Below are 27,106 nucleotides of genomic sequence, written 5' to 3'. Positions count from 1 at the left end.
AATAAACAGTTTTTGTTTTTGCAGATGAGTAAATGATGGTATCTGTGTCTGAGCTAATGACTGTCCCTCATTCCTTGTTACTAGGATCACCACATTTGAGCTTATTGTGGGACACTATCTCACTACTGTATAGTATGCAGCCTTACTACCACAGCAGCACAGCCTTGTGTTGTGTACGTATGTATACAGGCTGTTTCCTGTAACCAGGCTGGGACACTTTCTGTGAGCTGCAAGCCTGCATACTCACTCCCTCGAGAATGTACTCCAGTGTCTATGGATCCTCCTACTTCTTGAAGTCACATGATTACAATGGATGGATTCTCCCAGCAGCTACATCCAGCGGGGAGAGGAAGCGGGCTGTAGTGGAGTTTGCTAATCACCTTGAGCCCAGGAAATGGATGTTGTGTCCAGTGCTTTGCCTCTATATGCCAATTATATCCACTTACCATCAGAAATATACAAAAGGAGTCAACAGTAAAAACATAGCATTTAATTACTTCTGTTCATAAAATGTGAGAAGACATAATTAAAAGCCTATTGCATAAAATATTGTCCCAGATGAACATGAGAAAGGATGCACCTCCTGATCCGCTTTCCACGTGTGTCATGAGATCCTCAACCTTTCATCGGTTTCATGAAGTCTCTGATCTGTGAAAATAAAACTTTCTTCTAAATTATTTCCCACCCTCAGGACAGGTTAAAAGGCTTCTCATTGGTGGGAACGTTCTGGCAAACAACAAATTTAGTACATTTACGATAAAGACAAAAGAAATACAGAGAGCCCAATATAGTGTAGTATGCAAAACAAAGGGTTGGAAATGAAAAGTATATAATGTATATACTCACAAACATAGGTTACCGCCTAGGTAGCCACTGTATAGGCAGGTGAGGAGATTAGACCTGTCCTCACTCAGGATTAAAAGTCGCTCTCTGTAGCTAAGGACATAAGGGGCAACAACCCTCCACCAGGGGAGGATATTGGTAATGTAAGAGTGAACAGAGGCGCCAGCAGGATAAAAGGTACTAAAAGGCTTAAAATCCCTCAGGAGGTGGTGGTGGACTCGCCTCCCCGAAGCAGACAAGATACCGTCAGTTTTATGACAACAGGTTTATTAATATACTCCAAAAACAAACAGTGCAACGCGTTTCACGGGTATGTTCCCGCTTCCTCAGGCAATAAGCAGATAGGAGTACACAGTATAGTCTCAAGGTCACGAATAGCTCCTCTGTGAACATTTTATCCTGCTGGCGCCTCTTTTCACTCTTACAATTTAGTGAATTTGTTCTGGTGGAGTTCTTACCCTGGCAACCAGCATGAAGTATCTCACCGGTAACCGGTATGATCCCTCTGTCTAGCGTTTCACAAGGTTTGACTTGGCACTGAAGGATTTCCCACACTCTGAACAATAATAAATCCTCTCACTAGTGTGATCTGGTTGTTAAGCAACAAGCTCTGATTTGTTTGACTCCCCCCACTCAGAACAAGCACAGAGCTCTCAGCAGTGGGATTTGTAGGTTGAACAAGAAGATCTGACTCTGATTTGAATGATTTCCCATTAGTAAAAATCCTCTTAAGAGTGTGAACTTTTTGGTGTCTAACAAGGATTGACTTTATTTTGAATGATTTCCCGCACTCAGAACAAGCATAAGGTCTATCCTCGCTGTGAACACTCCGGTGTCGATCTAGGTGGGACTTTGTTACAAATGTTTTGTCGCACTCAGAGCAAGCGTGGAGCTTCTCACCGGTATGAAGCCTTTGGTGTTTAATGAGGGCCGGCTTCGAAGTGAATGTGATCCCGCACTCTGAACAAGCATAGGGCCTCTCACCAGTGTGAGTTCTCTGGTGAGCTTCAAAACTCGACTTTAATCTAAAGGATTTCCCACACTCGGAACAAACATAAGGCATCTCGCCAGTGTGAAGTCTCTGGTGTCTAACAAGATCTGCCTGTGCTTTATACAATTTCCCACACTCAGTGCAAGCATAGGCCGTCTCACAAGTATGGAGTATCTGGTGAGTAACAAGCTCCAATTCTGTTGTGAAGGAATCCCCACACTTGGAACAGTAGAGTTTTTCATGGACTCTTTGGTGTCTAAGAAGATCTGTCTTTAATCTGAAGGATTCCCCGCATTCAGAACAACTAAAAGGCCTCTCACTTCTGTGAATTCTCTTTTGGTGTCGAAAAAGGTCTGATTTTTCTCTAAATGATTTATCGCACTCAGGACAATCGTGAGGCCTCTCCCCCGAATGAACATATCCATGCTTAACAAGACCGAACTTTGCTTTAAATGATTTCCCACACTCAGAGCAAGCATAAGGCCTCTCACCACTGTGAACCCTTTGATGTTTGATAAGGGCTGACTTTGCTTTGAAGGATTTCCCACACGCAGCACAGGGATATGGCCTTTGACCAGTGTGAATTATCTTGTGAGCTTCAAAGTTTGCCTTGAATCTGAATGATTTCCCACACTCTGGACAAGTATATGGCTTTTCACCGGTATGAAGTCTATGATGCATAGTAAGTTTTGACTTTGTCTTGAATGATTTCCCACATTCTGTACAAAAATAGGGCTTCACACCAGTATGTTGTCTTTGATGAATATCAAGATATGATTTTGTGGTAAAGGAATTCCCACACTCTGAGCAAATATAAGGCCTCTCCCCAGTGTGGCGTCTTTGGTGAATAACAAGGTGTGATTTTGTTGTAAATAATTTCCCACACTCAGAACAAGCAATCTTTCTATTAACTGTTGGGTGATGATTTGACTTGGACGATTTTCCAGACTCAGGACGATGACGGGGCCTCTCGCCAATGTGAACTCTCTTCTGGTGTCTAAAAAGGTATGACTTTTCTTGAAACAGTTTCCCACACTCTGAACAAGCATAAGGTTTCTCAGCAGTGTTATCTCTCTGGTGGCTATCGAGTGACAATGGCGCCTCAGGTGTGTGCGCCTGATTAGTCAGATCTGTTGCTGTATCGGCTCTTCGAAATGACGGATGGACATCTGTAGCAACATCTTGTGATTGCTCATTAGACTCCTCACCACTAGAGGGAACCGTTCCACCAACTGGACCATGGCACTTTAAAGTCTTCTCAACATTGTGTCCCCCTGCTGGAGGGAAAATAACACTGTTACACATATTATTATTATTATTTAGTATTTATATAGTGCCGACATCTTAGGGCCCCGTTCACATCACAAACGCGGATGACCATGCGTGCGGAACGCAACACGTACGAACGCACGCCATCAACGTTTGTGTGCGTTGCGTGGCTGATCCCATCACTGAAAAGTGAATGGGACAGCCATGCGTTTTTACAAAAAATGCGTGCAGCATGCGTTCACGGACCGCACAGGTCCAGAACGCATGCAGTGTGAACATCAGACAGTGCACTCTATGCTCTGTCTGATGTCGTGCGTGTCGGCCACCTGCACGCGTTTCCAAAACGCGGCTGGAAACGCGTGCAGTGTGAACGGGGCCTTACGCAGCGCTGTACAGAGAATATAGTCTTGTCACTAACTGTCCCTCAGAGGAGCTCACAATCTAATCTCTACCATCGTTGTATGTCTATGTATGTATCATGTAGTGTATTTATTGTAGTCTAGGGCCAATTTTAGGGGGAAGCCAATTAACTTATCTGTATGTTTTTGGGATGTGGGAGGAAACCAGAGTGCCCGAAGGAAACCCACACAGACACAGGGAGAACATACAAACTCCTTGCAGATGTTGACCTGGCTGAGATTCGAACCAGGGACCCAGCGCTGCAAGGCAAGAGCGCTAATCACTACGCCACCATGCTGCCCACATATGTCTAACATATGTTACCATTTCATCTTCTGTAATCAATAGTCATGTCTGTTGGCTTAATAGTTACCAGTGTCGCGAAAGTGTCATAGAAGTGGGACAACCAGACCAGATCTGGCTCACTGATAAGCAATGTACACTAATGACATTAACAAATCATAAATTGGAGATGGATCTACCTCCACCTCAGCTGCTACAAGGAGAATGGAGATGGACCTTTCACAGGGTGTACAGTATCTATGACTTATTTGTTGGGTGCATTAGGTGATGGAATTAGAAGTTCAAAGTTCCTAATGCAAAAAAATAGACATACTTACCTATGGAGAAGGAAGGCTCTCGAAAGAGCCTTCCCTGTCTCCTCTTGGCGTTCTCATTCCAGCACTGCTCCCCATTTAAATTTGCAGCCTCCGAGAGCCCTAACTATGTATTTTTTTGCGGGGAAACCACTGCCTAATTATATTTTTTTTGTGGGGAAATGCTGCCACATAATGTGTATTTTGTGGGGAAATGCTGCCACATAATGTGTATTTTGTGGTGAAATGCTGCCACATTATGTGTATTTTGTGGGGAAACACTGCCTAACTATGTGTATTTTGTGGGGAAACACTGCCTAATCATGTGTTTTTTGGAGAAACACTTTAAATAGGCTTGGGGATGACCCGTAAAGGGGTACATGTGCTGAAAGGGTTGACAACCATTGCTCTATAGGATTCAGACCCTTCCCTCTCCATAGATAAGTATCTGAACTTTTTGTGCAGCGGCTGCAGATGGAGACTGAAGGGAAGAGGAGCGCGGTGGCTGGGGTCATGCAGTGGAGGACAGAAGACAGAAGAGGAGAGGAACGTGGCAGCAGGATCGGTAAGTGCTTCCCTGCGCACTGTTCACCAAATATTCCGGATGTAAGATGTACCCACTTATCCCCTACAGTTGTGGGGTAGAAAAAGTGCATCTTCTGAAAAATATGGTAATAATAATTCATAGACATAGGCTAAGAAAATATCTTTTTAATTAAATGCAGCCAGATAAAAATTTCCAGAACTGACACTAAGTCCAGATGGCTCTTCCTTGCAACCATGGCAACAGAACTCTGTTGACTCTGAAGTACGGCTGTCATGAGACTGTCCAGAAACTCCCACCTTGCTGCCGCTGCACAGAGCAGGAGCCTTTGCAACCCATTTCAAAACCTGCACTAATCCATTGGCACCTCTACTTACGCTCCAGTTTCTGTTAAAAGCACAGAGGCATGTTATGTTTTATATGCAATAGGGTTTCCCACTAATCCTTGTAATGTGCAGAGCTGGACATCAACATAACGTGGGGTTCCCCTTTAAACTTTTATATTGCTGTAATCAGTGATAATGACTCACCTGTGTTGATATCTGCAGGAAACTCCTCCTCTTTAATGTTCTCCATCTTTTCACCGACTCTCACGGGCCTCCAATCACTCCTCACATAGGTCTCTTCTTCTTCCTGTTTAATGGTCTGCATCAGGTCACCCTCCACACATTGCTGATCACTCCTCACATCCTCCTCTTTAATTGTCCTTATCATGTCACCTTGTGCCGGTAACTGCTGATCACTCCTCACATATGTCTCTTCTTCCTCTTTAATTGTCCTCATCGTGTCACCCCCCATCACAAACTGCTGGTGATTACTTATATACGTCTCCTCTTCTTCTTCTTTAATTGTCCTCATGATTTCACCCTCCTCCGTGGACCTCTGATCACCCCTCACATACATCTCTTCTTGCTCTTCTTTAATTGCCTCCTTCGCTATATCCTCCTCCAGAGACCTCTGACCACTTGAGATACAAATCTCTTCTTCTTCTTCTTTAACCTCAATCTTCACAGCAGTCAGTTCCTCACACTAGACCCACAAGATGAAACATACATTTTTACACACAGTCATTATGAATAAATTTACTCAGCACAGACCATACAATGTCATAGTTTGGAGTCTCTGGTGACCCTCAGTTCCACCTACCTGATAATGGTCTGGGATGGTGGGATCTTTCTGTGTACAATCACGGGAATGAAGAGGACCTGTACATCCCTCTGGTGGGTTTCTGTTACTGGATCCATCTGCAGGAAACACACACACTGTTTTAAACCTGGATCAAACAGAACTCTTCATTTTCCCGCCCCGTGCAGTCTCACCACCCACGGACATCTATGTCACTGTCAATGGTAAAATTATCTGCCCAACCACACAAGCCCGCTACCTGGGTCTCACACTGGACTCAGCCCTCTACTTTACCCCCCACATCCAACCCATTGCTAGGGCCTGCAATCACCATTTATGCAACATCTCCAAGATCTGCCGCTTCCTGACACCGGACACTGGAAACTCCTTGTCCATGCCCTCATCATCTCCCGCTTGGACTACTGCAACCCCCTCCTGTCAGGCCTCCATCAGAACCGCATCACCCCCCCCCCCAACAATCCATCATGGACACAGCAGCCATACTAATATACTCCACCCACCGTTCTGTCTGCACAACTACCCTATCCCCTACCTTCACTGGCTTCCAATATGCTTCAGAATCAGCTTCAAAATCCTGACCGACCTACATCTCTGAACTGGTCAGCAAATACACACCTGGCCGCCCACTCCGCTCCTCCACCAACCTCCTCCTAACCACCCCACGCATCTTGCACTCCCATGCACAACTGCAGGACTTCACTAGGGCTGCCCCCATCCAGTGGAACTCTCTTCTGCTTCCGATCAGGCTTGCCCCCTCCTTCAACACCTTCAAAAAAGCCCTCAAGGAGGCCTACCCTACCTCAGCGCTGCCCTAACTCTTTCTGCCAAGAACCTCTCAATGCAGCCCCCCTCCTTTCATGTCACCCCCCCCCCCCCCTTTAGATTGTAAGCCTTTGGCAAGGCCCTCTCCCCTTGTGTATCATACTTGATTGTGCACTCTACCCACAGAATAACAAGAACTTGTAATATTGGGACCACAGCTCCAGTCTATGATCTGGCATTGTGTATCCTATTGCTTATTATTAACTGTATTGTATTTTGACCCCTATTATCATTGTCTGTAATCTTATTTATTGTACAGCGCCGCGTAGTTTGTTGGTGCTATATAAATCCAATAAATAATAATGATAAATACATTGTGTATGTGGTTATCAGATGATGGGCGGGGGGGGGGGTCTAGGTGGAGCCTCCATTCTATTCTCTCCTGTACAGGTAATAAAAGTCTCCTCTTACCCGGTGATGTGAGGGGCGGCTGATTCTCCATCCTGGTGTCCTTGTAGAGTTCCTTGTGTCCTCCTGTATATTCCCCTTCCTCAAATGAGGAACAGATGCTGACACCTTGTCCTTTTAGTCACATGACTAATTGTCATCCATCCTCACTGATGTGGACATGTGATTTTTACAGGACACTCCTCTCTGTAGATGTAAAAACAAGGTAAGAATTACCAGAACTGTGATAGAATATGTTTACACCACTTCCATCCACAGATGCCATTTGTCAGATAGGGGGCGCTGTGCAGTGACATTATAAAGCTGGATAGTATTAAAGGACAACTGTAACCAGAGGGATACAGAGGCTGCCCTATTTATTTATTTATTTTTAAGCAATACCAGTTGCCTGGCTGTCCTGCTGGTTCTCTGCCTCTATTACATTTAGCAAATAGCCCCTGAACAAGCATGCAGCAAATCAGGTGTTTCTGACATTATTGTCAGATCTGACAAGATTAGCTGCATGCTTGTTTCTGGTGTGATTCAGACATTTTTGCTGCCAAATAGGACAGCAGGGCTGCCAGGCAACTGGTATTGTTTAGAAGAAAACAAAGGACAACTGAAGGGAGAGGGATCATATAGCGCAGGGGTAGGGAACCTTGGCTCTCCAGCTGTGATAAAACTACAAATCCCAGCATGCATTTGCCTTTATTAATCATGACTGTGGCTGTCAGAATCCTGCAATGCATTGTGGGACTTGTAGTTCCCCAACAGCTGGAAAGCCAAGGTCCCCTACCCCTGATATAGAGGCTGCCCTATTTATTTCATTTTAACCAGTTCACCACTGAAGGGTTTTACCCCTTGAGCACCAGAGTGATTTTCACCTTTCAGCACTCCTTCCATTCATTCGCCAATAACTTTATCACTACTCATCACAACAAAAATGATATAATTTGTTATTTTCTTTGGGTGGTACATTATGCTAAGAATTATTTTATTCTAATTGCATTTTAACAGGAAAAATAGGAAAAAATTGAAAGAAATTATTTCTCAGATTTTGACCATTATCGTTTATAAATAATAAATGCTACCATAATTAAAACCCACGTATTTTATTTGCCCATTTGTCCCGGTTATTACCCAGTTTAAATTATGTCCCTATCACAATGTATGGCGCCAATATTTTATTTGGAAATAATGGTGCATTTTTTCAGTTTTGTGTCCATCACTATCTACAAGCCCACAATTTAAAAAATAACAGTAATATACCCTCTTGACATACATATTAAAAAAAAGTTCAGTCCCTAAGATAACTTTATGTATTTTTTTTAACTGTCATTTTTTTTAACTGCAAATATTTATATTGGGTATATATGAGAGAGTGTGGGAATATACTAGTTAATTAAAAAATAAGTGTAGGTCTTTTTATTTAAAAAAAATGTATAAAGATGTAATTTTACTATTTGGCCTCAAGATGGCCTCAGTCCATTTTTTTAATGCGCCCTGCAAGCATACTATTACGCTTACAGGAAGTGAATGGTGAATGGGAAACATTTTTTTTTCTTAGAATAATCGCGGCTTCTCATAGAAGCCGCCGATCATTGCAACGGGGACTTAGATCAATGGATGGAAACTTTCCCATTCATTGATCTCTGGGCTAACGGGTGACGGCGGAAACATGCGCACGAGCGAGCAGGAGCGCACACAGCGGCGGTAGCGGCAGAGATATGTATATATCTATGCCCATGGAGCTAAGATTAAATCTGCAGGGACGTAGATATACTGTACCTAATACGTTAAGTGGTTAAGCAATACCAGTTGCCTGGCTGTCCTGCTGATCCGGACCTCTGCCTTTAAAACTTTTAGCAATAGACCCTGTACAAGCATGCAGCAGATCAGAGGTTTGGCTCAGTACTGCCCATATTCGTGTATGAGCAGCTAAGGATTTATGTGCAGGCACAACTGTAGGGTAATGCAGGAGGAGCACCTCTGTTTACAGCATAGGAGAAGGATGAGGAGACGAGCCGGTGACAGCCGGGTGCTCACCAAAACTAGCCAGTTAGAGCATTCGGCTAAAAGAGCCTGGGGAGAACACTGAATATATAATGTGTGTGTGTGTGTGTGTGTGTGTGTGTGTGTGTGTGTGTGTGTGTGTGTGTGTGTGTGTGTGTGTGTGTGTGTGTGTGTGTGTGTGTGTGTGTGTGTGTGTGTGTGTGTGTGTGTGTGTGTGTGTGTGTGTGTGTGTAGGGTGGTGCTTGTGCGAGGAAGGCGGAGCATGTCACATTGGCAGGGGTAAGTGGAAAGAACAATGGTCTCTGCCAGTGCTCAGCCTAATTGATCCTCTGGGCTGATCGCTGGCCAAGGAGTTTGGGCTGTAATACAGATGCTAGATTCCTGGCAGAGGTGGGCATTACATCTAGCGTGTGTGCAAGACTTAAAGAGAAACTGTAGTGAAAATAACATAATGAGTAATAATGCTTATTTTTTACAATATTCATTTATAGATTATTTAGTCAGTGTTTGCCCATTGTAAAATGTATCCTCTCCCTGATTTATATTATAAGATTTATCACATCTTTAGTGCTGTCAGGTGATCTCTGCACAATGATTGTTTACTGAGAGTTCTAAAGCCAGTAGAAAATATACCTGAGCTTGCAGAATGCTCTGGCAGGAGAATTCTGTATAGCTAAATAGCCTAGGCTAAACATCACTGGGAGGCAGGGACGGATCTGGGGGGGGGCAGGCGGGTCTCTTGCCCCAGGCGCAGTTTGTTGAATTCTTAAAAAGGCAGCAAAATGAATGGCAGTTCGGGCGCCAAAACCTGACCTTTAGGCGCCAACACCTGACCTTGCCCCAGGCGCAACTTGGTCTGGATGCGTCCCTGCTGGGAGGGCGTGGTTACATACCAATATCATAGTTCCCAACAGTTGTCCCTCTGTCCCTCTTTGCTCCTCATTTCCTCTTTCAGAACTGATGTACAGATCTAGGAAAATATATGTTTTTTATCTACTGAAGAATGTGATTAATTGACTGTAAACTTTATTGCCATGCTTTACATTGATATAGTTCCTATTTTCAAATGTTAATATGAAGGAAAATGCCCCCCCCCCCCCCCCCAAAAAAAAGGACCAGTGTGGTTTAAATGACGAAACAACATATTTTTCTTGAGAAATCTTTATGGTGTGTGTGATTAGGGGTGTGTCAGCGGTGTTATTGTGGGTGTGGCAGAGGTGGGGCTTAAGTGTCCCTCTTTCTTATCTCGAAAAGTTGGGAGGTGTGCCATATACAGCAATATATAGCTATAGGAAACGGTTCTGTTGCTGAAACCAGGAAAATGACCATAAAAGTGGGTATCCTGAACCATTTACTGCATTCTATGTTATGCCACTACAGGGACTCTTTAACAGTAGATTATAGAGTTGCTCTTATTTTCCCCTAAACGATGACAGAAAAGACTAGCTGCCATCTACCTTCACGCCCCTAGAGATAAACAGCAAACTCCTGAGACAAAACAGAGACTCATTACAGAAAGACAATGGAACTAGCCTGAAGGCTAGCGACGCATCTGTACGGCGTCTGCCATGAGCTGAGAGATTGTGTCCCGATACCTGCCCGGCGACATTCCTCATAGCTGTGTATCAGGCTTTAAAGGACCAGTATCGTGAAAATCGTAAGATTTCTAAAATAACGTAAATACATACAAATAAGAAATACTTTTCCTCCAGAGTAAAATGAGCTATAAATTACTTTTCTCCTATGATGCTGTCAATTACAGTAGGTAGTAAAAATCTGACAGAACCTGACAGGTTTTAGACTAGCCCAGCTCCTTATGGGGGATTTTCAGGGCTTTCCTTATTTTCAAAAGCACTTAGTGAATGGCAGTTGCTCCGCCCAAATGCCAAAAAAGTGTGCAAACAGGTAGGGGGGCAGTCTGCATCTTTATATAAATCCTTTTCAGGAATTGACCCTTTAGAAATAATAAAGGCCATGCGGAGAATCCCCCATGAAGAGATGGGCTAGTCCAAAACCTGTTGTTCTGTCAGATTTCTACTACCTACTGCAAGTGACAACATTATAGGAGAAAAGTAATTTATGGCTCATTTTACTCTGGAAGAAATGTACTTCTTATTTGTATGTGTTTACATGTATTTCACATTTTACAATTCTCGCAATAGTGGGCCTTTAACTCACTCACAGTCTGTTATTAGGGCAGGGAGTGGAGTTTGATCTGAACTGAAACTTTCACCACTGTGGGATAGTGTTGTCCGGATCATGAACGATTCGGATCTTTGATCCGAATCTATTTTATGAGTCGATCATCCGAATCATCAAAATGAGTGATTCGGATCACAAAAAGGGCGGGGCCAGGAGCGACACGCCCCCTCTCAGCGGGTAGCAGCGGGGTCCTGGAAGCAGAGCAGAGATGGATCGCTCTGTTGGAGGGGACTCAGGGGAGCCAGCCTTGCAGGGACAGGTAGAGGGGACATGGGTGCCACTGCCAGATATGTGTAGACCACACATACTGGCTATAACGTGCTGCTCATTACAGGCTGTCTGTTCCGTAGTGCTGCACAGTGAACACATTGGAAACTTTTGGCTCAGCACAGCTCAGTAACTTTGCAGGCACTGTGATTGCAGCGTAATATGATCCTCCTGCACTCGCTCTAAACAGCTGCACTACACTTCTGGGAATGGTTTCTTTCACTGTGCGACCTTTTCTTTCAAAGTGTACAGATGAGCATATAGGTGAAATATATGTAAAGCATATGACTTCAGCATGTGGGTATTACGTGCAAACATTTCTGCTCTCTGCTCGTCCCTCCTCCCTTCTCTGTCCACTCCCTGCCCTCTGTCCATCTTCTCCCCTTCTCTGTGTGTCCACCCCCCTCTCCTTCTCTTGTCCACAGACCTGTCCTGCTAGTCATTTCACCCCCCCCCCCCCCCCCCCCCCCCCCCCCGAATGCCTCCGGTAGTAAAATGATCCGAGATTCGGATCAAAGATCCGGATCTCTTCAATGATCCGATTCGAATCATCCGGATCATTGAAAAGATCCGAACTTCCCATCTCTACTGTGGGAACGGCTCTGTGACGACTACAGCACAGGAAGAGCCTGAACAGGAAGTGTACACAATCAGGTGACTCCATTCAACAGACCTAAGTCATGTGGTTGCTAGGCAACAGTACACATGATTCAGTCTCCATGTGACTGGCAGCCACCAGCCCACCAGTACAGCATTGCTGTGCCCACCTTCTGTGACTTCCTATTCAGCTTAAAGGAAACCTGAAGTGAGAGGGACATGCTGGCTGCCATATTTATTTTCTTTTAAAGGACAACTGTGAGGTTGCATTCACAGTGGGACATTATGGTCGCGTGTTATAAAGTCTTATAACGCAGCTTACCGCACTGCAATGCTAATCCTTTGGGCCGTTCACAGTGCGATATTAAGTCGCGTTGAAAAATGTTGCGTTGTGGTAACTCACTGCTTGCAGTGCATTACCTCTTAACGCAGACCCGTTACGACTTTAAAGCATACCTCCCAACATTTTAAGTGTCGAAAGCGGGACACTTAGGCCACGCCCCTGGCCACGCCCAACCCCCTAGCCACGCCCACTATTTTATTTTATTTATTTTTTATTAAAAAATTTTAATTAATTACTCCCGAAAGGGAGGGTGCCAGTGGGAGGGGGAGGAGGGTGGTGAGGGTGGCCGAGGGGGGGGAAAAGAAAACCCGATCGAGGCACCAGCCCGGGGATGCATGGATGCCGCATGGACGCTATTAAGCTTCTCCCTCCCTCCCTCCTAATGTGCCCCCAGTGTCCCCTTATGTGATTAATTAGGGGGGTTGTCAGTGGAGGGGGGGAGAATGCCCGTCACCGTGGGTGGGGAGGAGGGTGCCACTTTTAGGTGGGGGGGGGCGCCTGGGCAGAGAATGGAGGCGGAAAAACTGATCGAGGCTCCAGCCGCGGTACTGAGGGATGCGGGAGCCCGGCTTCAATACTTCCTCCCTCCCTCTGTGAATGCCCCCTAATGTATGTCCGTGTGCCCCCCTCTCCTCCCCTCCCTATAGGCAGAGTGAGCGCAGCGGAGCGGGCAGTCGGGTCCTCTTACCGCTGGCTGATGCACGCGTACTGTCTCTGGCATCCGACCTCCATGTGCTTCCTGTTTACTATGACGTCACAGGAAGCACATGGAGGTCGGATGCCAGCGGTAAGAGGACCCGACTGCCCGCTCCGCTGCGCTCACTCTGCCTATAGGGAGGGGAGGAGAGGGGGGCACACGGACATACATTAGGGGGCATTCACAGAGGGAGGGAGGGAGGAAGTAATGAAGCCGGCTCCCGCATCCCTCAGTACCGCGGCTGGAGCCTCGATCAGTTTTTCCGCCTCTATTCTCTGCCAGCCGTCGGGATTCGAGAGGGGGGGCCCGGGATAGCGGGAGGGCCCCCCCAAATCGGGAGAATCCCGATGAAAACGGGACGGTTGGGGGGTATGCTTTAAAGAGGAACTCCAGTGAAAATAATGTAGTAAAAAAGTGCTTCATTTTTTTACCATAATTATGTATAAATGATTTAGTTAGTGTTTGCTCATTTTAAAATCTTTTCTCTCCCCGATTTACATTCTGACATTTATTACACTGTGACATTTTTACTGTGGGCAGGTTATGTAGCTGCTGCTAGCTGTTCTGGCTGTTAGAGACAGCTGTAAGCAGCTATTCCCTGTCTGTGAACATTGTTGCATTGTGGCAGTTTGCCCAGAGTACCGCGGTACTCAGAGCTTCTTGTGGGAGGGGTTTCAGCACAAAATCGGTCACACAGCGCCCCCTGATGGTCTGTTTGTGAAAATCATTATATTTCTCATGTAAAAGGGGGTATCAGCTACTGATTGGGATAAAGTTCAATTCTAGGTTGGAGTTTCTCTTTAACGTCACCTTTAAACGCCCCACTGTGAATGGGAAAGGAATATGGAAGCTGCCATATTTATTTCCTTTTAAGTAATACCAGTTGCCTGGCTGTCCTGCTGATCCTCTGCCTCTAATACTTTTAGTCATAGCCCCTGAACAAGCATGCAGCAGATCAGGCGTTTCTGACATCATTGTCAGATCTGACAAGATTAGCTGCATGCTTGTTTCTGGTGTCATTCAAACATTACTGCAGACAAATAGACCAGCAGGGCTGCCAGGCAACTGGTGTTGTTTAAAAGGAAATCAATATGGCAGCCTCCATATTCTTCTCACTACAGTTGTCCTTTTAAACAATACCAGTTGCCTGGCTGTCCTGCTGATCTCTCTGGCATCAGTATTGTCTGAATCATACTAGAAACAAGCATGTGGCTAATCCAGTTAGGGCACCTGATCGGAATGCTTGTTCGGGGTCTATGGCTAAAGGTGCATACACACATACAATTTTTATTGGCCAATCACTGACCAATTTTACCACTTCCATGCATTATGAGGACCAACAGATATTGAATCCTATAAGGAGATTGTGTAGTTAAGCTCTCATGTGACTCTCAAAGTCAGGCTCGTTTCTAGAGGCAGGCAAACCGGGCGTCTGCTCGGGGCGCCAGATTCACTGAAAGCAGAAGTAAGAAAAATACTACTGCTGCACCATCTTTCTCAACCTCAGCCCAGACAATCATTCTTAAAGTGGACCTGAACTCAGAACTTCCTCTCTGCTGTAAAAGATACGCAACAGCATAATAAACTTTAAAGGAGTACTGTAGGGGGGGGGGGTCGGGGGGAAAAATAGTTGAACTTACCCGGGGCTTGTAGTGGACCGCCGCAAACATCCTGTGCCCACGCAGCCACTCACCGATACTCCGGCTTCGCCTCCGGTTCACTTCTGGAATTTCAGACTTTAATGTCTGAAAACCACTGCGCCTGCGTTGCCGTGTCCTCGCTCCCGCCACCAGGAGTGTATTGTGCAGGCCCAGTATGGTCTGCATCTGCGCCGTACGCTCCTGGTGACATCAGCGGGAGAGAGGACATGGCAACGCAGGCGCAGTGGTTTTCAGAGTTTAAAGTCTGAAATTCCAGAAGCGAACCAGAGACGGGGCCGGAGCATCGGTGAGTGGCTGCGCGGGCACAGGATGTCTGTGGGGGACCATTAGAAGCCCCGGGTAAGTTCAACTCATTTTCCCCCAATCCCCCTACAGTACTCCTTTAAAACATTTCTTTGTTACAGCTGATACAAATCCTGCAATAAATCTGCAGTGTGTCTACTTCCTGCTTTCATGGAAACAGACAAATTGTTAACATACTGTGATTACCAGTTAGGTGATCTGCCCAGGCAGTCAGCTGGCACAGCTGTGATTAGTCCCAGATGAGGGGGAATACGACAGGCTAAACTCTCTAAATACATACAGGGTGCATTTCTCTATGTTTTCCTTCTGTCCTGTGCAAGAGGTCAGGTCCGCTTTAAAGGGATATGGAGGCTGACATGTATTTCCTTTTAAATAATGCAGATTGCCTGGCTGTCCTGCTGATCCTCTGCCTCTAATACTTTAAAGGGAAACTGAAGTAAGAGGTATACGGAGGCTGCCATATATATTTCCTTTTAATCAATACCAGTTGCCTGGCAGCCCTGCTGGTCTATTTCTCTGCAGTAGTATCTGAATAACACCAGAAACAAGCATGCAGCTAGTCTTGTCAGATCTGACTTTAAAGTCTGAAACACCTGATCTGCTGCATGCTTGTTCAGGGGCTACGGCTAATAGTATTAGAGGCAGAGGATCAGCAGGGCTGCCAGGCAACTAGTATTGCTTAAAAGGAAATAAACATGGCAGCCTCCATATACCTCTCTCTTTAGTTCCCCTTTAAGCCAAAGACCCTGAACAAGCCTGCAGATCAGATGTCTATGATAATCTGACAACATGAGGTGCATGTTAGTTTCAGGTGTGTGATTTAGAATATACTGACCAGAAAGATCAGCATATGAATTTCCTTTTAAACAATGCAGATTGCCTGGCTGTCCTGCTGATCCTCTGAACAAGCATGCAGACTAGGTGATGTGAATGATGTGTGATTCAGACACTACTGATGTATGAAATATCAGCAGGACTGCCAGGCAACTAGTATTGTTTAAAAGGAGTTTAAGTACGGAAGTCCCCTGTGCTAGGTACACACCATACAATTTTCTGGCAGATTTACCTGCCAGATCGATTATTTTCAACATGTCCGATCTGAATTTCGTTTCGATTTTACGATTGTTTTACTGATCAATTTTCTAATCAATTTCCGTAGAAGTGAATGGAAATTGATCAGAAAATTTATCAGAAAAATGATTGGAAATCGAAAAATCGATCAAAATTCAGATCGCACATGTTGGAAACAATGTATGTGGCAAATTGCGCACACACCCAGCCAGCGTGCTCCTTTTCCACTGAGAGAGTTTTGCTTCAAATCGCAAAACACTAACGATTTTTAAATAGCTAGGGTTGCTGCTTTGAAATAGGAATCATGGAAAGTGTTTTCCACTATCGCGATTCGATTTTCTGTAAAGAGCAATCGTTTTTTTGGATCGATTTTACCTGTGATGGTGCTTGAATGTTAAAAGATAAATGTATAATCGCAAACGCATATACAACGTTAATGAAAAATCGCAATCGCTTGCGTTTGTGCTTGCATTAGGCGATTGCTAGTGGAAAAGAGCCGTAGCTAAACAAAAGTCGATCAAAGCCCGATATACGCCAAGCCGATTGATCCCTGTCTGACTGGCATTCGATTGGATGGTGATCCTTTCCTCCCCTTCACGCCAAACTCCTTTTTGAAAGAATTTAGCATATTCGCAGATTCAATAACAGTGATAGAACTTAGAAATCGATCAGACAAATCAATGCGTGTATTAAAGGGGAACTGAAGAGAGAGCTATATGGAGGCTGCCATGTTTATTTCCTTTTAAGCAATACCAGTTGCCTGGCAGCCCTGCTGATCCTCTGCCTCTAATACTATTAGCCATAGCCCCTGAACAAGCATGCAGCAGATCAGGTGTTTCCGACTTTAAAGTCAGATCTGACAAGACTAGCTGCATGCCTGTTTCTGGTGTTATTCAGATACTACTGCAGAGAAATAGACCAGCAGGGCTGCCAGGCAACTGGTATTGATTAAAAGGAAATAAATATGGCAACCTCCGTATACCTCTTACTTCAGTTCCCCTTTAAGGTGCACATTAACGATATAATATTTTCCTCAGATGTGATCATTCGATCAGATTTGCAGGATCATAAGTCGTCAGAAGGTAATTATCATTTGTTCTTTAAATCCAACATTGTGATCGACAAAATTCTGTACTCAATCGACCATAGAATCCTTTTAGGCCTGGGATCCACCAAAAAAGCGCAAAGTGCTATTGCAATCGCTAGTGATTTGTGATAGCGTTTTGCAATCGATTTTGGGAGCGATTCCCCTGCTCCTATGCAATACATTAGAATGGAAACGCTCACAGAATGCTGCATATCCTGCGATTGCGATTTCCCCAATTGCAATCGCTCTAGTGGAATCTGTCCCACCCATATACATTGGCAGAGCGTTTAGTGTAATCGCTAGCGATTGAAAGCACTCCCTAAACGCTCAAAAAAACGCTCTAGTCGGTTCCAGGCTGTGTGGTCTTCTGTACGATTGTTAAAATCTGATGGAATGATCGCATCTGAGGAAAATATTGTACAGATAGGAACCTGGAGGCAGACTTACAGTGACAGACGATGGACGAGTCCTGGATGTTTCTGTGGTAATCACAGAGCTGCTTCTTCCTGTGTCCTCCAGCAGGCAGACTCCATCTTAGCTTCCCTTCCCAGCAGCCAGCACGCACACACACAGTCACGGCTTGGCCCTGCCAGAGCAGCCCCTCCCCCCCCTCACGCCACAACAACAGGCGACGAGGTGCGCGCGCGCACAGCTGAACTATTGTTCTCTGCCCAGCTATTCAGGCTGTCAGCAGGGAGTGGCTCCAGCCCTGGGCAGGACGGAACAAAGACTCTCGCCTGAACTGGAACATTCCGGAAGCAGAGACGGACAGCTGTATACACGTTAGATTCTCAGCAAAGGATTATCCAGCGTGTGGGGTGGAGGAGGGGGGCGTTGTCCTGAGCCAAGATAAAAATAAAGCAGCAACAGGCTTAAGGTGGCCACTAACGATCCAATTTCTAGCGAAAAATCGTTTGAGCGATCAGATAATTCTAATCGGAAGAGAAATCTTTCAGTACAGCATCAACAAACCAATCTTTGCTTCCTATCTATCATAACCAACAAGAAAAAACTAACTTTGGTTCGACAAAAATCCAATCGGACGACTTTTTTTTATAATCGTTCGTAATCAATTGTGCCCATCAACTGAGATTATTTACAATCAATCTAATCAGAATTTCTGATCGCTCTAATGATTTTTCGCTAGAAATTGGACCGCTAGTGATCCATTTCTGGCGAAATATCGTTCGAGCAATCAGATAATTCTGATCGGAAGAAAAATTTTTCACTACATCATCAACGAAACAATCTTTGCTTCCCATCTATCACAACCAACAAGAGAAAACAAACTTTGGTTCGACGAAAATCCAATCGGACAACTGTTTTTATAATCGTTTGTAATCGATTGTGCCCCTTAACTGAGATTATTTACAATAAATCCGATCCGAATCTCTGATTGCTTGAACGATTTTTCGCTAGAAATTGGACCGTTAGTAGCCACTTTATGCTAAGTGCAGACTTAAGTAATCGTTCATAACAGCATCTTAATGATCCAATCGTGTAAAGAATTTTAGCAAATGATCATTAAATATAACAACGAACGATATCTGTAAAAGGAAATTATGGGCTGAATTGGATTAAATGGAACGACGATCGTTACAAAACAAAAGTGTGTGTAGTTCTTTACCGATAACGATCGTCACAAGGGAATGTAAGCATACGTCAGAAAGTAACATTTCTACTACTTCCTGTTTAGCGCAACTTCCTTCTGATCTTTTTATTGCTAATGTTTACTATTTGAACTATAGTTTGTATTAGACTTAAAGTGGACCTGAACTCAGAACTTCTCTCTTCTCTAAAAGATACACAGCAGCATAATAACCTTTAAACAAAAAACTGTAACGATTGGTGTCAACACGCAGAGAGAATCTAATTATTGGTGATCTGCAGAATCACCAGTAATGCAGATATACACCAGATTATGGATGATCTGCAGAATCACCAATAATCCAGGTATGTCTAACCTCTGGACACCTGAGATGTGAGTGTTTGGTGTAACAGTAGCACTTTGAGTGAGAACCACCAGAGGAGCTGGAGGTTAGAAGACTGTGGGTGAATCCCTATAGGCTAAAGGCTCCCTAGGAGAGGGGCCTAAGCTCGGTTGCAGGATGCCCTGCTGCTAAGATGAACAGACTTGCCCTAACTGGATGTGAGATCCTAGCTCTCTACACCCTAGAGGCGGGCAAGGAAATACAAGTACACAGTGCTAGTCTTGGGTGTGAGGTCCGTAGTCACAACACCCTGGAACTAGTCTATCTCATAACATAGAAATGATACAGTATCCTAGACTCGGGTGTGAGGTCCGTAGTCACAACACCCTGGAACTAGTCTATAGCATAACATAGCATTGACACAGTATCCTAGACTTGGGTGTGAGGTCCGTAGTCACAACACCCTGGAACTAGTCTATAGCATAACATTGAGACAGTAATCTAGCTCAGTGTGAATTCCCAGGTCCTTCCTGGTTCTAACACACTGTAGGATCTGACTAAGGTCTGTGTGCTAACACATGAAGCATTCGCAACGGCAGACAACGTGAGACTGAGGGACGAGTGCTTATATAGTGCAGCCATTCTTAGACTGTTAATCGCAGGGTTTTCAAACTTGCCGCACTTGGTCACTAGGTGAATGAGATTAAGATTCAAGAAAGTGGGTGGAGCCTACAACAGCCAATCAAAATTCACCTATTGATTTTCAAGGGGAATATTTAAACTGCTGTTATTCTTTCACTGTTAATGGCAGAGGCTTCAAACTTGCTACAGTCGGTCATTGGGTGACTAGGGTTCAAATTCACTAAAGGGGTGGAGCCACAAACAGCCAATCAGATTTCCTTTGTGGATTAACTGCTTCCATTCCCACATTTTTGATGCCAGGATCCTGAAAGCTCACAAACTTGGTCATTGAGCGACTGTGTGTTCAGTTTACGAAAAAGTGGGTGGAGCCAAAAACAAATTTTACTGGGAAAATAGAAACTGCAGCCCTTCTTACACCGTTAATGACAGGGATCTCAAACTTTGCACGGTTGGTCACTGGGTGGATGAGATTAAGATTTTGGAAGTTGGGTGGAGCCTACAACAGCCAATAAAAATTCACCTTTTGATTTTCAAAGGGAATATTTAGGCTGCTACCATTCTTATACTGTTAATAGCAGATGCATCAAACCTGATACAGTTAGTCACTCGGTGACTAGGGTTCAAATTAAAAAAGGGTCGGAGCCACAAACAGCCAATCAGATTTGTTTATTTTTCTTTTGATACCAAGGACCCCAAAGCTGATAAACTATGTCAAGGTTAGAAAAAGTGGGCGGCGCCACCAACTTAATTTTTTACATGGCAGGGTTCCCAAACTTGACACAACTGGCCACTGGGTGACTGGGATGAATATTCAGAAATGTTGGTGGAGCCTACAACAGCCACTCAAAATTCACCAATTAAATTTCAAGGGGAATATTTACATTGCTACCATTCTTACACTGTTAATGGCAGAGGCCTCAAACCTGATACAGTCAGTCATTGGGTGACTGGGGTCCAAATTCACTAAAGGGGGTGGAGCCACAAACAGCCAATGAGATTTGGTAGATTGATTTCAGCCATTCTGTTATTGGCAAGGTTCTCAAACTTGACACAGTTAGCCACTGGGTGACTGTGACTAATATTCAGGAAAGTGGGTGGAGCCTACAGCAGGCAATCAAAATTCACCTTTTGTTTTTCAAGGGGAATATTTACATTTCTGCCATTCATACACTCTTAATGGCAGATGCCTTAAATCTGGTACAGTGAGTCACTGGGAAACTGGGGTTTAAATTCTGAAAAGGGAGCGGGCAAAAAACAGACAATCAGATTTGTTTAATTTCAATGGTAAAATGCAACTTATTGATGCCAAATACCCCAAAGCTCATAAACGTGGTCATTGAGTGACTGTATGTCAAGGTTAGATAACGTGGGCGGAGCCAAAAACAACTAACTTTTTAAACTGCAGCTATTCTTACACTGTTAATGTCAGGGTTCTCAAACTTGACACAGTTAGTCACTGGGTGACTGGGATTAATATTCAGAAAAAGTAAGTGGAGCCTACAAGAGCCAATCAAAATTCACTTATTGATTTTCAAGGGGAATATTGGAACAGCTGTCATTCTTACACGGTGAATGGTAGAGGCCTCAAACCTGCTACAGTCGGTCGTTAAGTGACTGGGGTTCAAATTAACTAAAGGGGCGGAGCCACAAACAGCCAGATTTCTGAACTGGATAAAGTGCTTTCATTAGCACAATTTTGATGGCAGGAACCGGAAAGCTCACAAACTTAGTCAATGAGTAGTGACTGTGTGTCAAGGTTACAAAAAGTGGGTGGAGTCAAAAACTGTTTTTTTTGGGGGGGGGGGGGGGGGGATTGTAAACTGCAGCCCTTCTTCACTGTTAATGGCAGGGTTCTCAAACTTTGCACAGTTGGTTACTGGGTGACTGGGATTAATATTTAGAACAGTGGGTGGAGCCTAAAAAAGCCAATCAAAATTCACCTGTTGATTTTCAAGGGGCATATTAAAATAGCTGCCATTCTTGCACTGTTAATGGCACAAGCCTCATACCTGGTACAGTTGCTCATTGGGTCACTGGGTTCAAATTCAGAAAAGGGGACAGAGCCACAAACAGTCAATCAGATTTGTTTCATTTCATGGGAAAATACAAATTATTGATGCCAAGGACCTCAAAACTCACAAACTTGGTCATTGGGTAATTGTGCATTAGGGTTAGAAAAAGTGGGCGGAGCCAACACCAGTCAAACACATACATGGTCAACGCCGGGTCATCAGTGGGTGGAGGCAAATACAAATTTTACTAGGAAAATGTAAACTGCAGCCATTCTTACACTGTTAATGGCAGGGTTCTTAAACTTTGCACAGTTGGTCACTGGGTGACTGGGATTATTATTTAGAAAAGTGGGTGGAGCCTACAAGAGTGAATCAAACTTCACCTATTGCTTTTCAAGGGGAATATTTAATTACTACCATTCTTGCACTGTTAATGGCACATACCTCAAACCTGGTACAGTTGGTCATTGGGTGACTGGGATTAAATTCAGAAAAGGGGGTGGAGCCACAAACATCCAATCAGATTTTTTCATTTCAATGCAAATTATTGATGCCAAAGCTCACAAACTTGGTCATTGAGTAATTGTGTGTTAGGGTTAGAAAAAGTGGGCTGGGCCAACACCCGGGCAACGCCGGGCAATCAGCTAGTATTAAATAATATGAACAGTGGGCAGTTAAGGGCAAGGCTTCTGCTCTTCATAACACATACTCTCATTGGTGCCTTTCCATCTACTACAGACAGAGGCCCCTGGATGACCACTGCTAGTGACATCCTCAGCTAGTCCTTTGTAGTCAGAGAACTGACCCCCTGCAGTTTGTTGCTCCCTGCCAGATAAGCTGTGTCACCTCTGGCAATGGAACTAAGGAAAGATTACAGCAGCTTCTCTATATGGTGGGTGGCAGCTGTGACATTCTGATTCTGCCCTCTGGGTCTACTTCAATGAAAAGCTAATGTCTTCAATTTGTATGCAAAGTTTAATGCAAATTAGTAGCTTGGAATGCAGCCAATCAAATGGTGGAGCCGCAGTCACATCTAATCAATTCTATTTCAGAGGACTATGATGGAAATTAGATTTTTGGAGGGGATGTGAAAGTCAGAGAAGTTTAAAGTCCCATCTCCCTGTCTTTTTTTTTCTTCTAACCCTGCTCTCCTTAACTAACTTAAAAGTTTACCTGTGAGACTATAAAAGGGAACAATTACATACTTGGCAAGACACAGACCATTATAACGTGTTTTGCTCCTGGCGGACCACAAAGCGCCAGAGCTGCAGCCACTACAGTGCGCTCAGGCATTCAAAGTGTTATGGAGTGTTGCCCAAGGTCTCTTTACTAAATAGATTCTGGCTTACTGAACAGAAAGAGACAAGTTTCAAACTTTGGTTTCCTGCAGCAGAGACAAAGCCCTTGACCATTGCACTATCCAGCCAGTAGAGGGCTTCCCCACCATTCTTCACTCCCCCGAGCCAGCGATGGGACCCTCTGAGCATATTCGACAAAGGCTTGTGAACGGCCACGCCTGCACAGTAGCATGGATCCACTCATACACAGCTTATTCCTCCATGCACAAACGGGAGCGTGCTACTGCGCAGGCGTCACCAAACGGGAGTGTGCTACTGTGCAGGCGTCACCAAATGGGAGTGTGCTACTGTGCAGGCGTCACCAAACGGGAGTGTGCTACTGCGCAGGCGTCACCAAACGGAAGTTTGCTACTGCGCAGGCGTCTCTGGATCACCAAGGGGCATCCCTCAACTGACACAGGTTTGCTTTAAAGAGACACTTAACGAAGAATGCCAGTGAAAATAACATAATAAAAAAAGTGCTTCATTTTTACAATAATAATATATAAAAGATTTAGCCAGTGCTTGCCCATTGTAAAATCTTTCCACTCCCTGATTTACATTCTGACATTTATCACATGGTGACATTTTTACTGCTGGCAGGTGATGTCAGTGGAAGGAGATGCTGCTTGCTTTTTTTTTTGGCAGTTGCAAACAGCTGTAAACAGCTATTTCCCACAATGCAACAAGGTTCACAGACAGGAAACTGCCGGGACCATGGTCCTCACAGTTTCCTGTGGGAGGGGTTTCACCACAATATCAGCCATACAGACTCCCCTATTGATCCGTTTGAGAAAAGGAAAAGATTTCTCATTAGAAAGGGGGTATCAGCTACTGATTGAGATGAAGTTCAATTCTTAGTTACGGTTTGCAGCTGTCTGCAAGCCAGATAACTAGAGAGTAAGGTGTTGGAAGCCCTGGGGCACCTGTTAGTCTAATAGCAATCAGTGTGTGACGGCTGGGGTGGGTAGGAGGGATGGAGGGGCGCACTTTGGTGTCTCAACCTTGGCTGCTGGAGGACCTTGTTCCGGCTCTGCCTCAGCCTGTCTCTGAATCTGCAGCAGGGGCGTAGCAATAGGGGGTGCAGAGGTTTGCGACTGCATCAGGGCCCTTGGGCCAGAGGGGCCATCCCTCAACTGCAGTATTAGCTCTCTATTGGTCCTGTGCTCATAATAATCACTTCTATAGATACTTTGAATAGTAACAAACAAACACAGAACATTTATATTGCGCTTTTCTCCTGCGCCAGAGCTGCAGCCACTAGGACGCGCTCTATAGGCAGTAGCAATGTTAGGGAGACTTGCCTAAGGTCTCCTACTGAATAGGTGCAGGCTTACTGAACAGGCAGAGCCGAGATTTGAACCCTGGTCTCCTGTGTCAGAGGCAGAGCCACTAGTAGTAATCATCAACAAACTGCTCCCCATCCCCTTCTTGCACCTCTGACACTGTAGTTGCCATTGGCAGGTTTTGCTGCCCCATATCAATTGTTATGTATAGAGTGCTTGGGGGCCCCCAATATAAAACTTGCATCAGGGCCCACAGCTCCTTAGCTACACCACTGATCTGCAGTTGTCCGGATCATGAATGATTCGGAGCTTTGATCCGAATCTCTTTTGTGAGTCGAATCATCCAAATCATCAAAATGAGTGAATCGGATCGCAAAGGGGGCGGGGCCAGGAGCAGCATGCCCCCCTCTCTCAGCGGGCAGCGGGGTCATGGCAGCAGAGCAGAGATGGATCGCTCTGTTGGATGGGAGCCAGCCTTGCAGGGACAGGTAGATGAGGGAGAGGGGACATCGGTGCCACTGCCAGATATGTGTAGAGCACACATACTGGCTATAATGTGCTGCTTATTTTCGGCTGTCTGTTCTTTAGTTGTGCACAGTGAACAAATTGGAAACTTTTGGCTCAGAAGCACAGCTCAGTAACTTTGTAGACAGTGTGCTGGGCTAGAAGGGCAGGCACTGTGATTGCTGTGCAATATGATCATCCTGCACTGCTCTAAACAGCTGCACTTCACTTCTGGGAATGCTTTGGGGAATGCTTTCTTTCACTGTGCGACGTTTGCATTCAAAGTATACAGATGAGCATATAGGTGAAATATATGTAAAGCATATGATTGCAGCATGTGGGTATTGTGTGCAAACAAACATTTCTGCTCTCTGCTCGTCCCTCCTCCCTTCTCTGTCCACTCCCTGCCTGTCTCTGTCCACCATCCCCCCTTCTCTGTGTGTCCACCCCCTTCCCCTTCTCTGTCCACCGCAGGGAAAGTCCTGTCTTGTTAGTCATTTCACACACACCCAATGCTTCCCTACTAAAATGATCCGAGATTCGGATCAAAGATCCGGATCTTTTCAATGATCCGATTCGAATCATTGAAAAGATCCGAACTTCCCATCTCTAATCTGCAGTCACTAGCTACTTGTACTGAAGATGCCTTAAAGGATACCCCAACTGAAATGTGACATAATGAGATAGACATGTGTATGTACAGTGCCCAGCACACAGATAACTATGCTGTGTTCCCTTTTTTTCTTTCTCTGCCTGAAAGCGTTAAATATCAGGTATGTAAGTGGCTGACTCAGTCCTGACTCAGACAGGAAGTGACTACAGTGTGACCCTCACTGATAAGAAATTCCAACTATAAAACACTTTCCTAGCAGAAAATGGCTTCTGAGAGCAAGAAAGAGGTAAAAAAAAGGGAATTTCTTATCAGTGAGGGTCACACTGTAGTCACTTCCTGTCTGAGTCAGGACTGAGTCAGCCACTTACATACCTGATATTTAACGCTTTCAGGCAGAGAAAGAAAAAAAGGAACACAGCATAGTTATCTGTGTGCTAGGCACTGTACATACACATGTCTATCTCATTATGTCACATTTCAGTTGTGGTATCCTTTAAAACAGTTTCTCTTTGAATCATTGAGCCAAAGAAATGTTCAGAGCAAATCAGTCCCAAAAGCCACTGTAATCTGACCCCTGAGTGAGCTGGTGCCTGGGAGGAGTTTGTTCTCTCACTCACTCTTTACAGCTCAGCAGCTGCAGTTCCTGATAGAGATGGGAAGTTCGGATCTTTTCAATGATCCGGATGATTCGAATCGGATCATTGAAGAGATCCGGATCTTTGATCCGAATCTCGGATCATTTTACTACCGGAAGCATTCGGGGGTGAAATGAACAGCAGGACAGGTCTGTGGACAGGAGAAGGGGAGGGGAGTGGACACACAGAGAAGGGGAGAAGATGGACAGAGGGCAGCCAGGGAGTGGACAGAGGAGGGACGAGCAGAGAGCAGAAATGTTTGCACGTAATACCCACATGCTGCAATCATATGCATTACATATATTTCACCTATATGTTCATCTGTACACTTTGAAAGAAAAGGTCGCACAGTGAAAGAAAGCATTCCCAGAAGATAAGTGCAGCTGTTTAGTGCCGAGAGCAGGAGGATTATATTGCCTTTCAATCACACTGTCTGCAAAGTTACTGAGCTGTGCTGAGCCAAAAGCTTCCAATGTGATCACTGTGCAGCACTACGGAACAGACAGCCTATAATGGGCAGCACGTTATAGCCAGTATGTGTGCTCTACACATATCTGGCAGTGGCACCAATGTCCCCTCTCTCTCTCATCTACCTGTCCCCCCTCCAACAGAGAGATTCATCTCTGCTCTGCTTCCAAGACCCCGCTGCCCGCTGAGATGGGGCGTGTCGCTCCTGGCCCCGCCCCCTTTGCGATCCGAATCACTCATTTTGATGATTCGGATGATCGACTCATAAAATAGATTCGGATCAAAGATCCGAATCGTTCATGATCCGGACAACACTAGTTCCTGATAGTGGTGGGAAGTCCGCTCTTTTCAATAAATTGATTCATTTGATTCAAATCATTAAAAAGAACCGAATCATTTGATTCATTTCACTGGGGAGGGTGTGGCTAGCAGTAACTCGA

At 44.9% G+C, this 27,106-nt stretch overlaps 2 protein-coding genes across 2 annotated transcripts in view; one reads left to right on the top strand and one right to left on the bottom strand.

Annotated features, from left to right (window-relative positions):
* Positions 1-468: 468 nt before the first annotated feature.
* Positions 469-17,831, bottom strand: LOC137547351 (zinc finger protein 665-like). The gene is made up of 5 exons (XM_068270860.1): positions 17,686-17,831; positions 7,022-7,204; positions 5,789-5,886; positions 5,173-5,671; positions 469-3,111 (listed from the first exon to the last, which is right to left on the bottom strand). The coding sequence occupies exons 2-5, from the start codon at positions 7,050-7,052 to the stop codon at positions 1,361-1,363; spliced, it is 2,379 nt and encodes a 792-aa protein (XP_068126961.1). The 5' UTR covers positions 7,053-7,204; positions 17,686-17,831; the 3' UTR covers positions 469-1,360.
* LOC137547352 (zinc finger protein 345-like) overlaps positions 12,238-27,106 on the top strand; it is a 32,962-nt gene continuing 18,093 nt past the window's right edge. Inside the window, exon 1 of the mRNA XM_068270861.1 lies at positions 12,238-12,284. The gene's annotated coding sequence lies outside the window, so the exon portion shown is untranslated. The remainder of the gene's footprint in view (positions 12,285-27,106) is intronic.

Source organism: Hyperolius riggenbachi, chromosome 2, assembly GCF_040937935.1.
Source record: "Hyperolius riggenbachi isolate aHypRig1 chromosome 2, aHypRig1.pri, whole genome shotgun sequence".
Lineage (NCBI taxonomy): Eukaryota > Metazoa > Chordata > Amphibia > Anura > Hyperoliidae > Hyperolius > Hyperolius riggenbachi.
The sequence above is the reverse complement of the archived record's forward strand: the minus strand, read 5'-3'. Positions and strand labels throughout refer to the sequence as shown.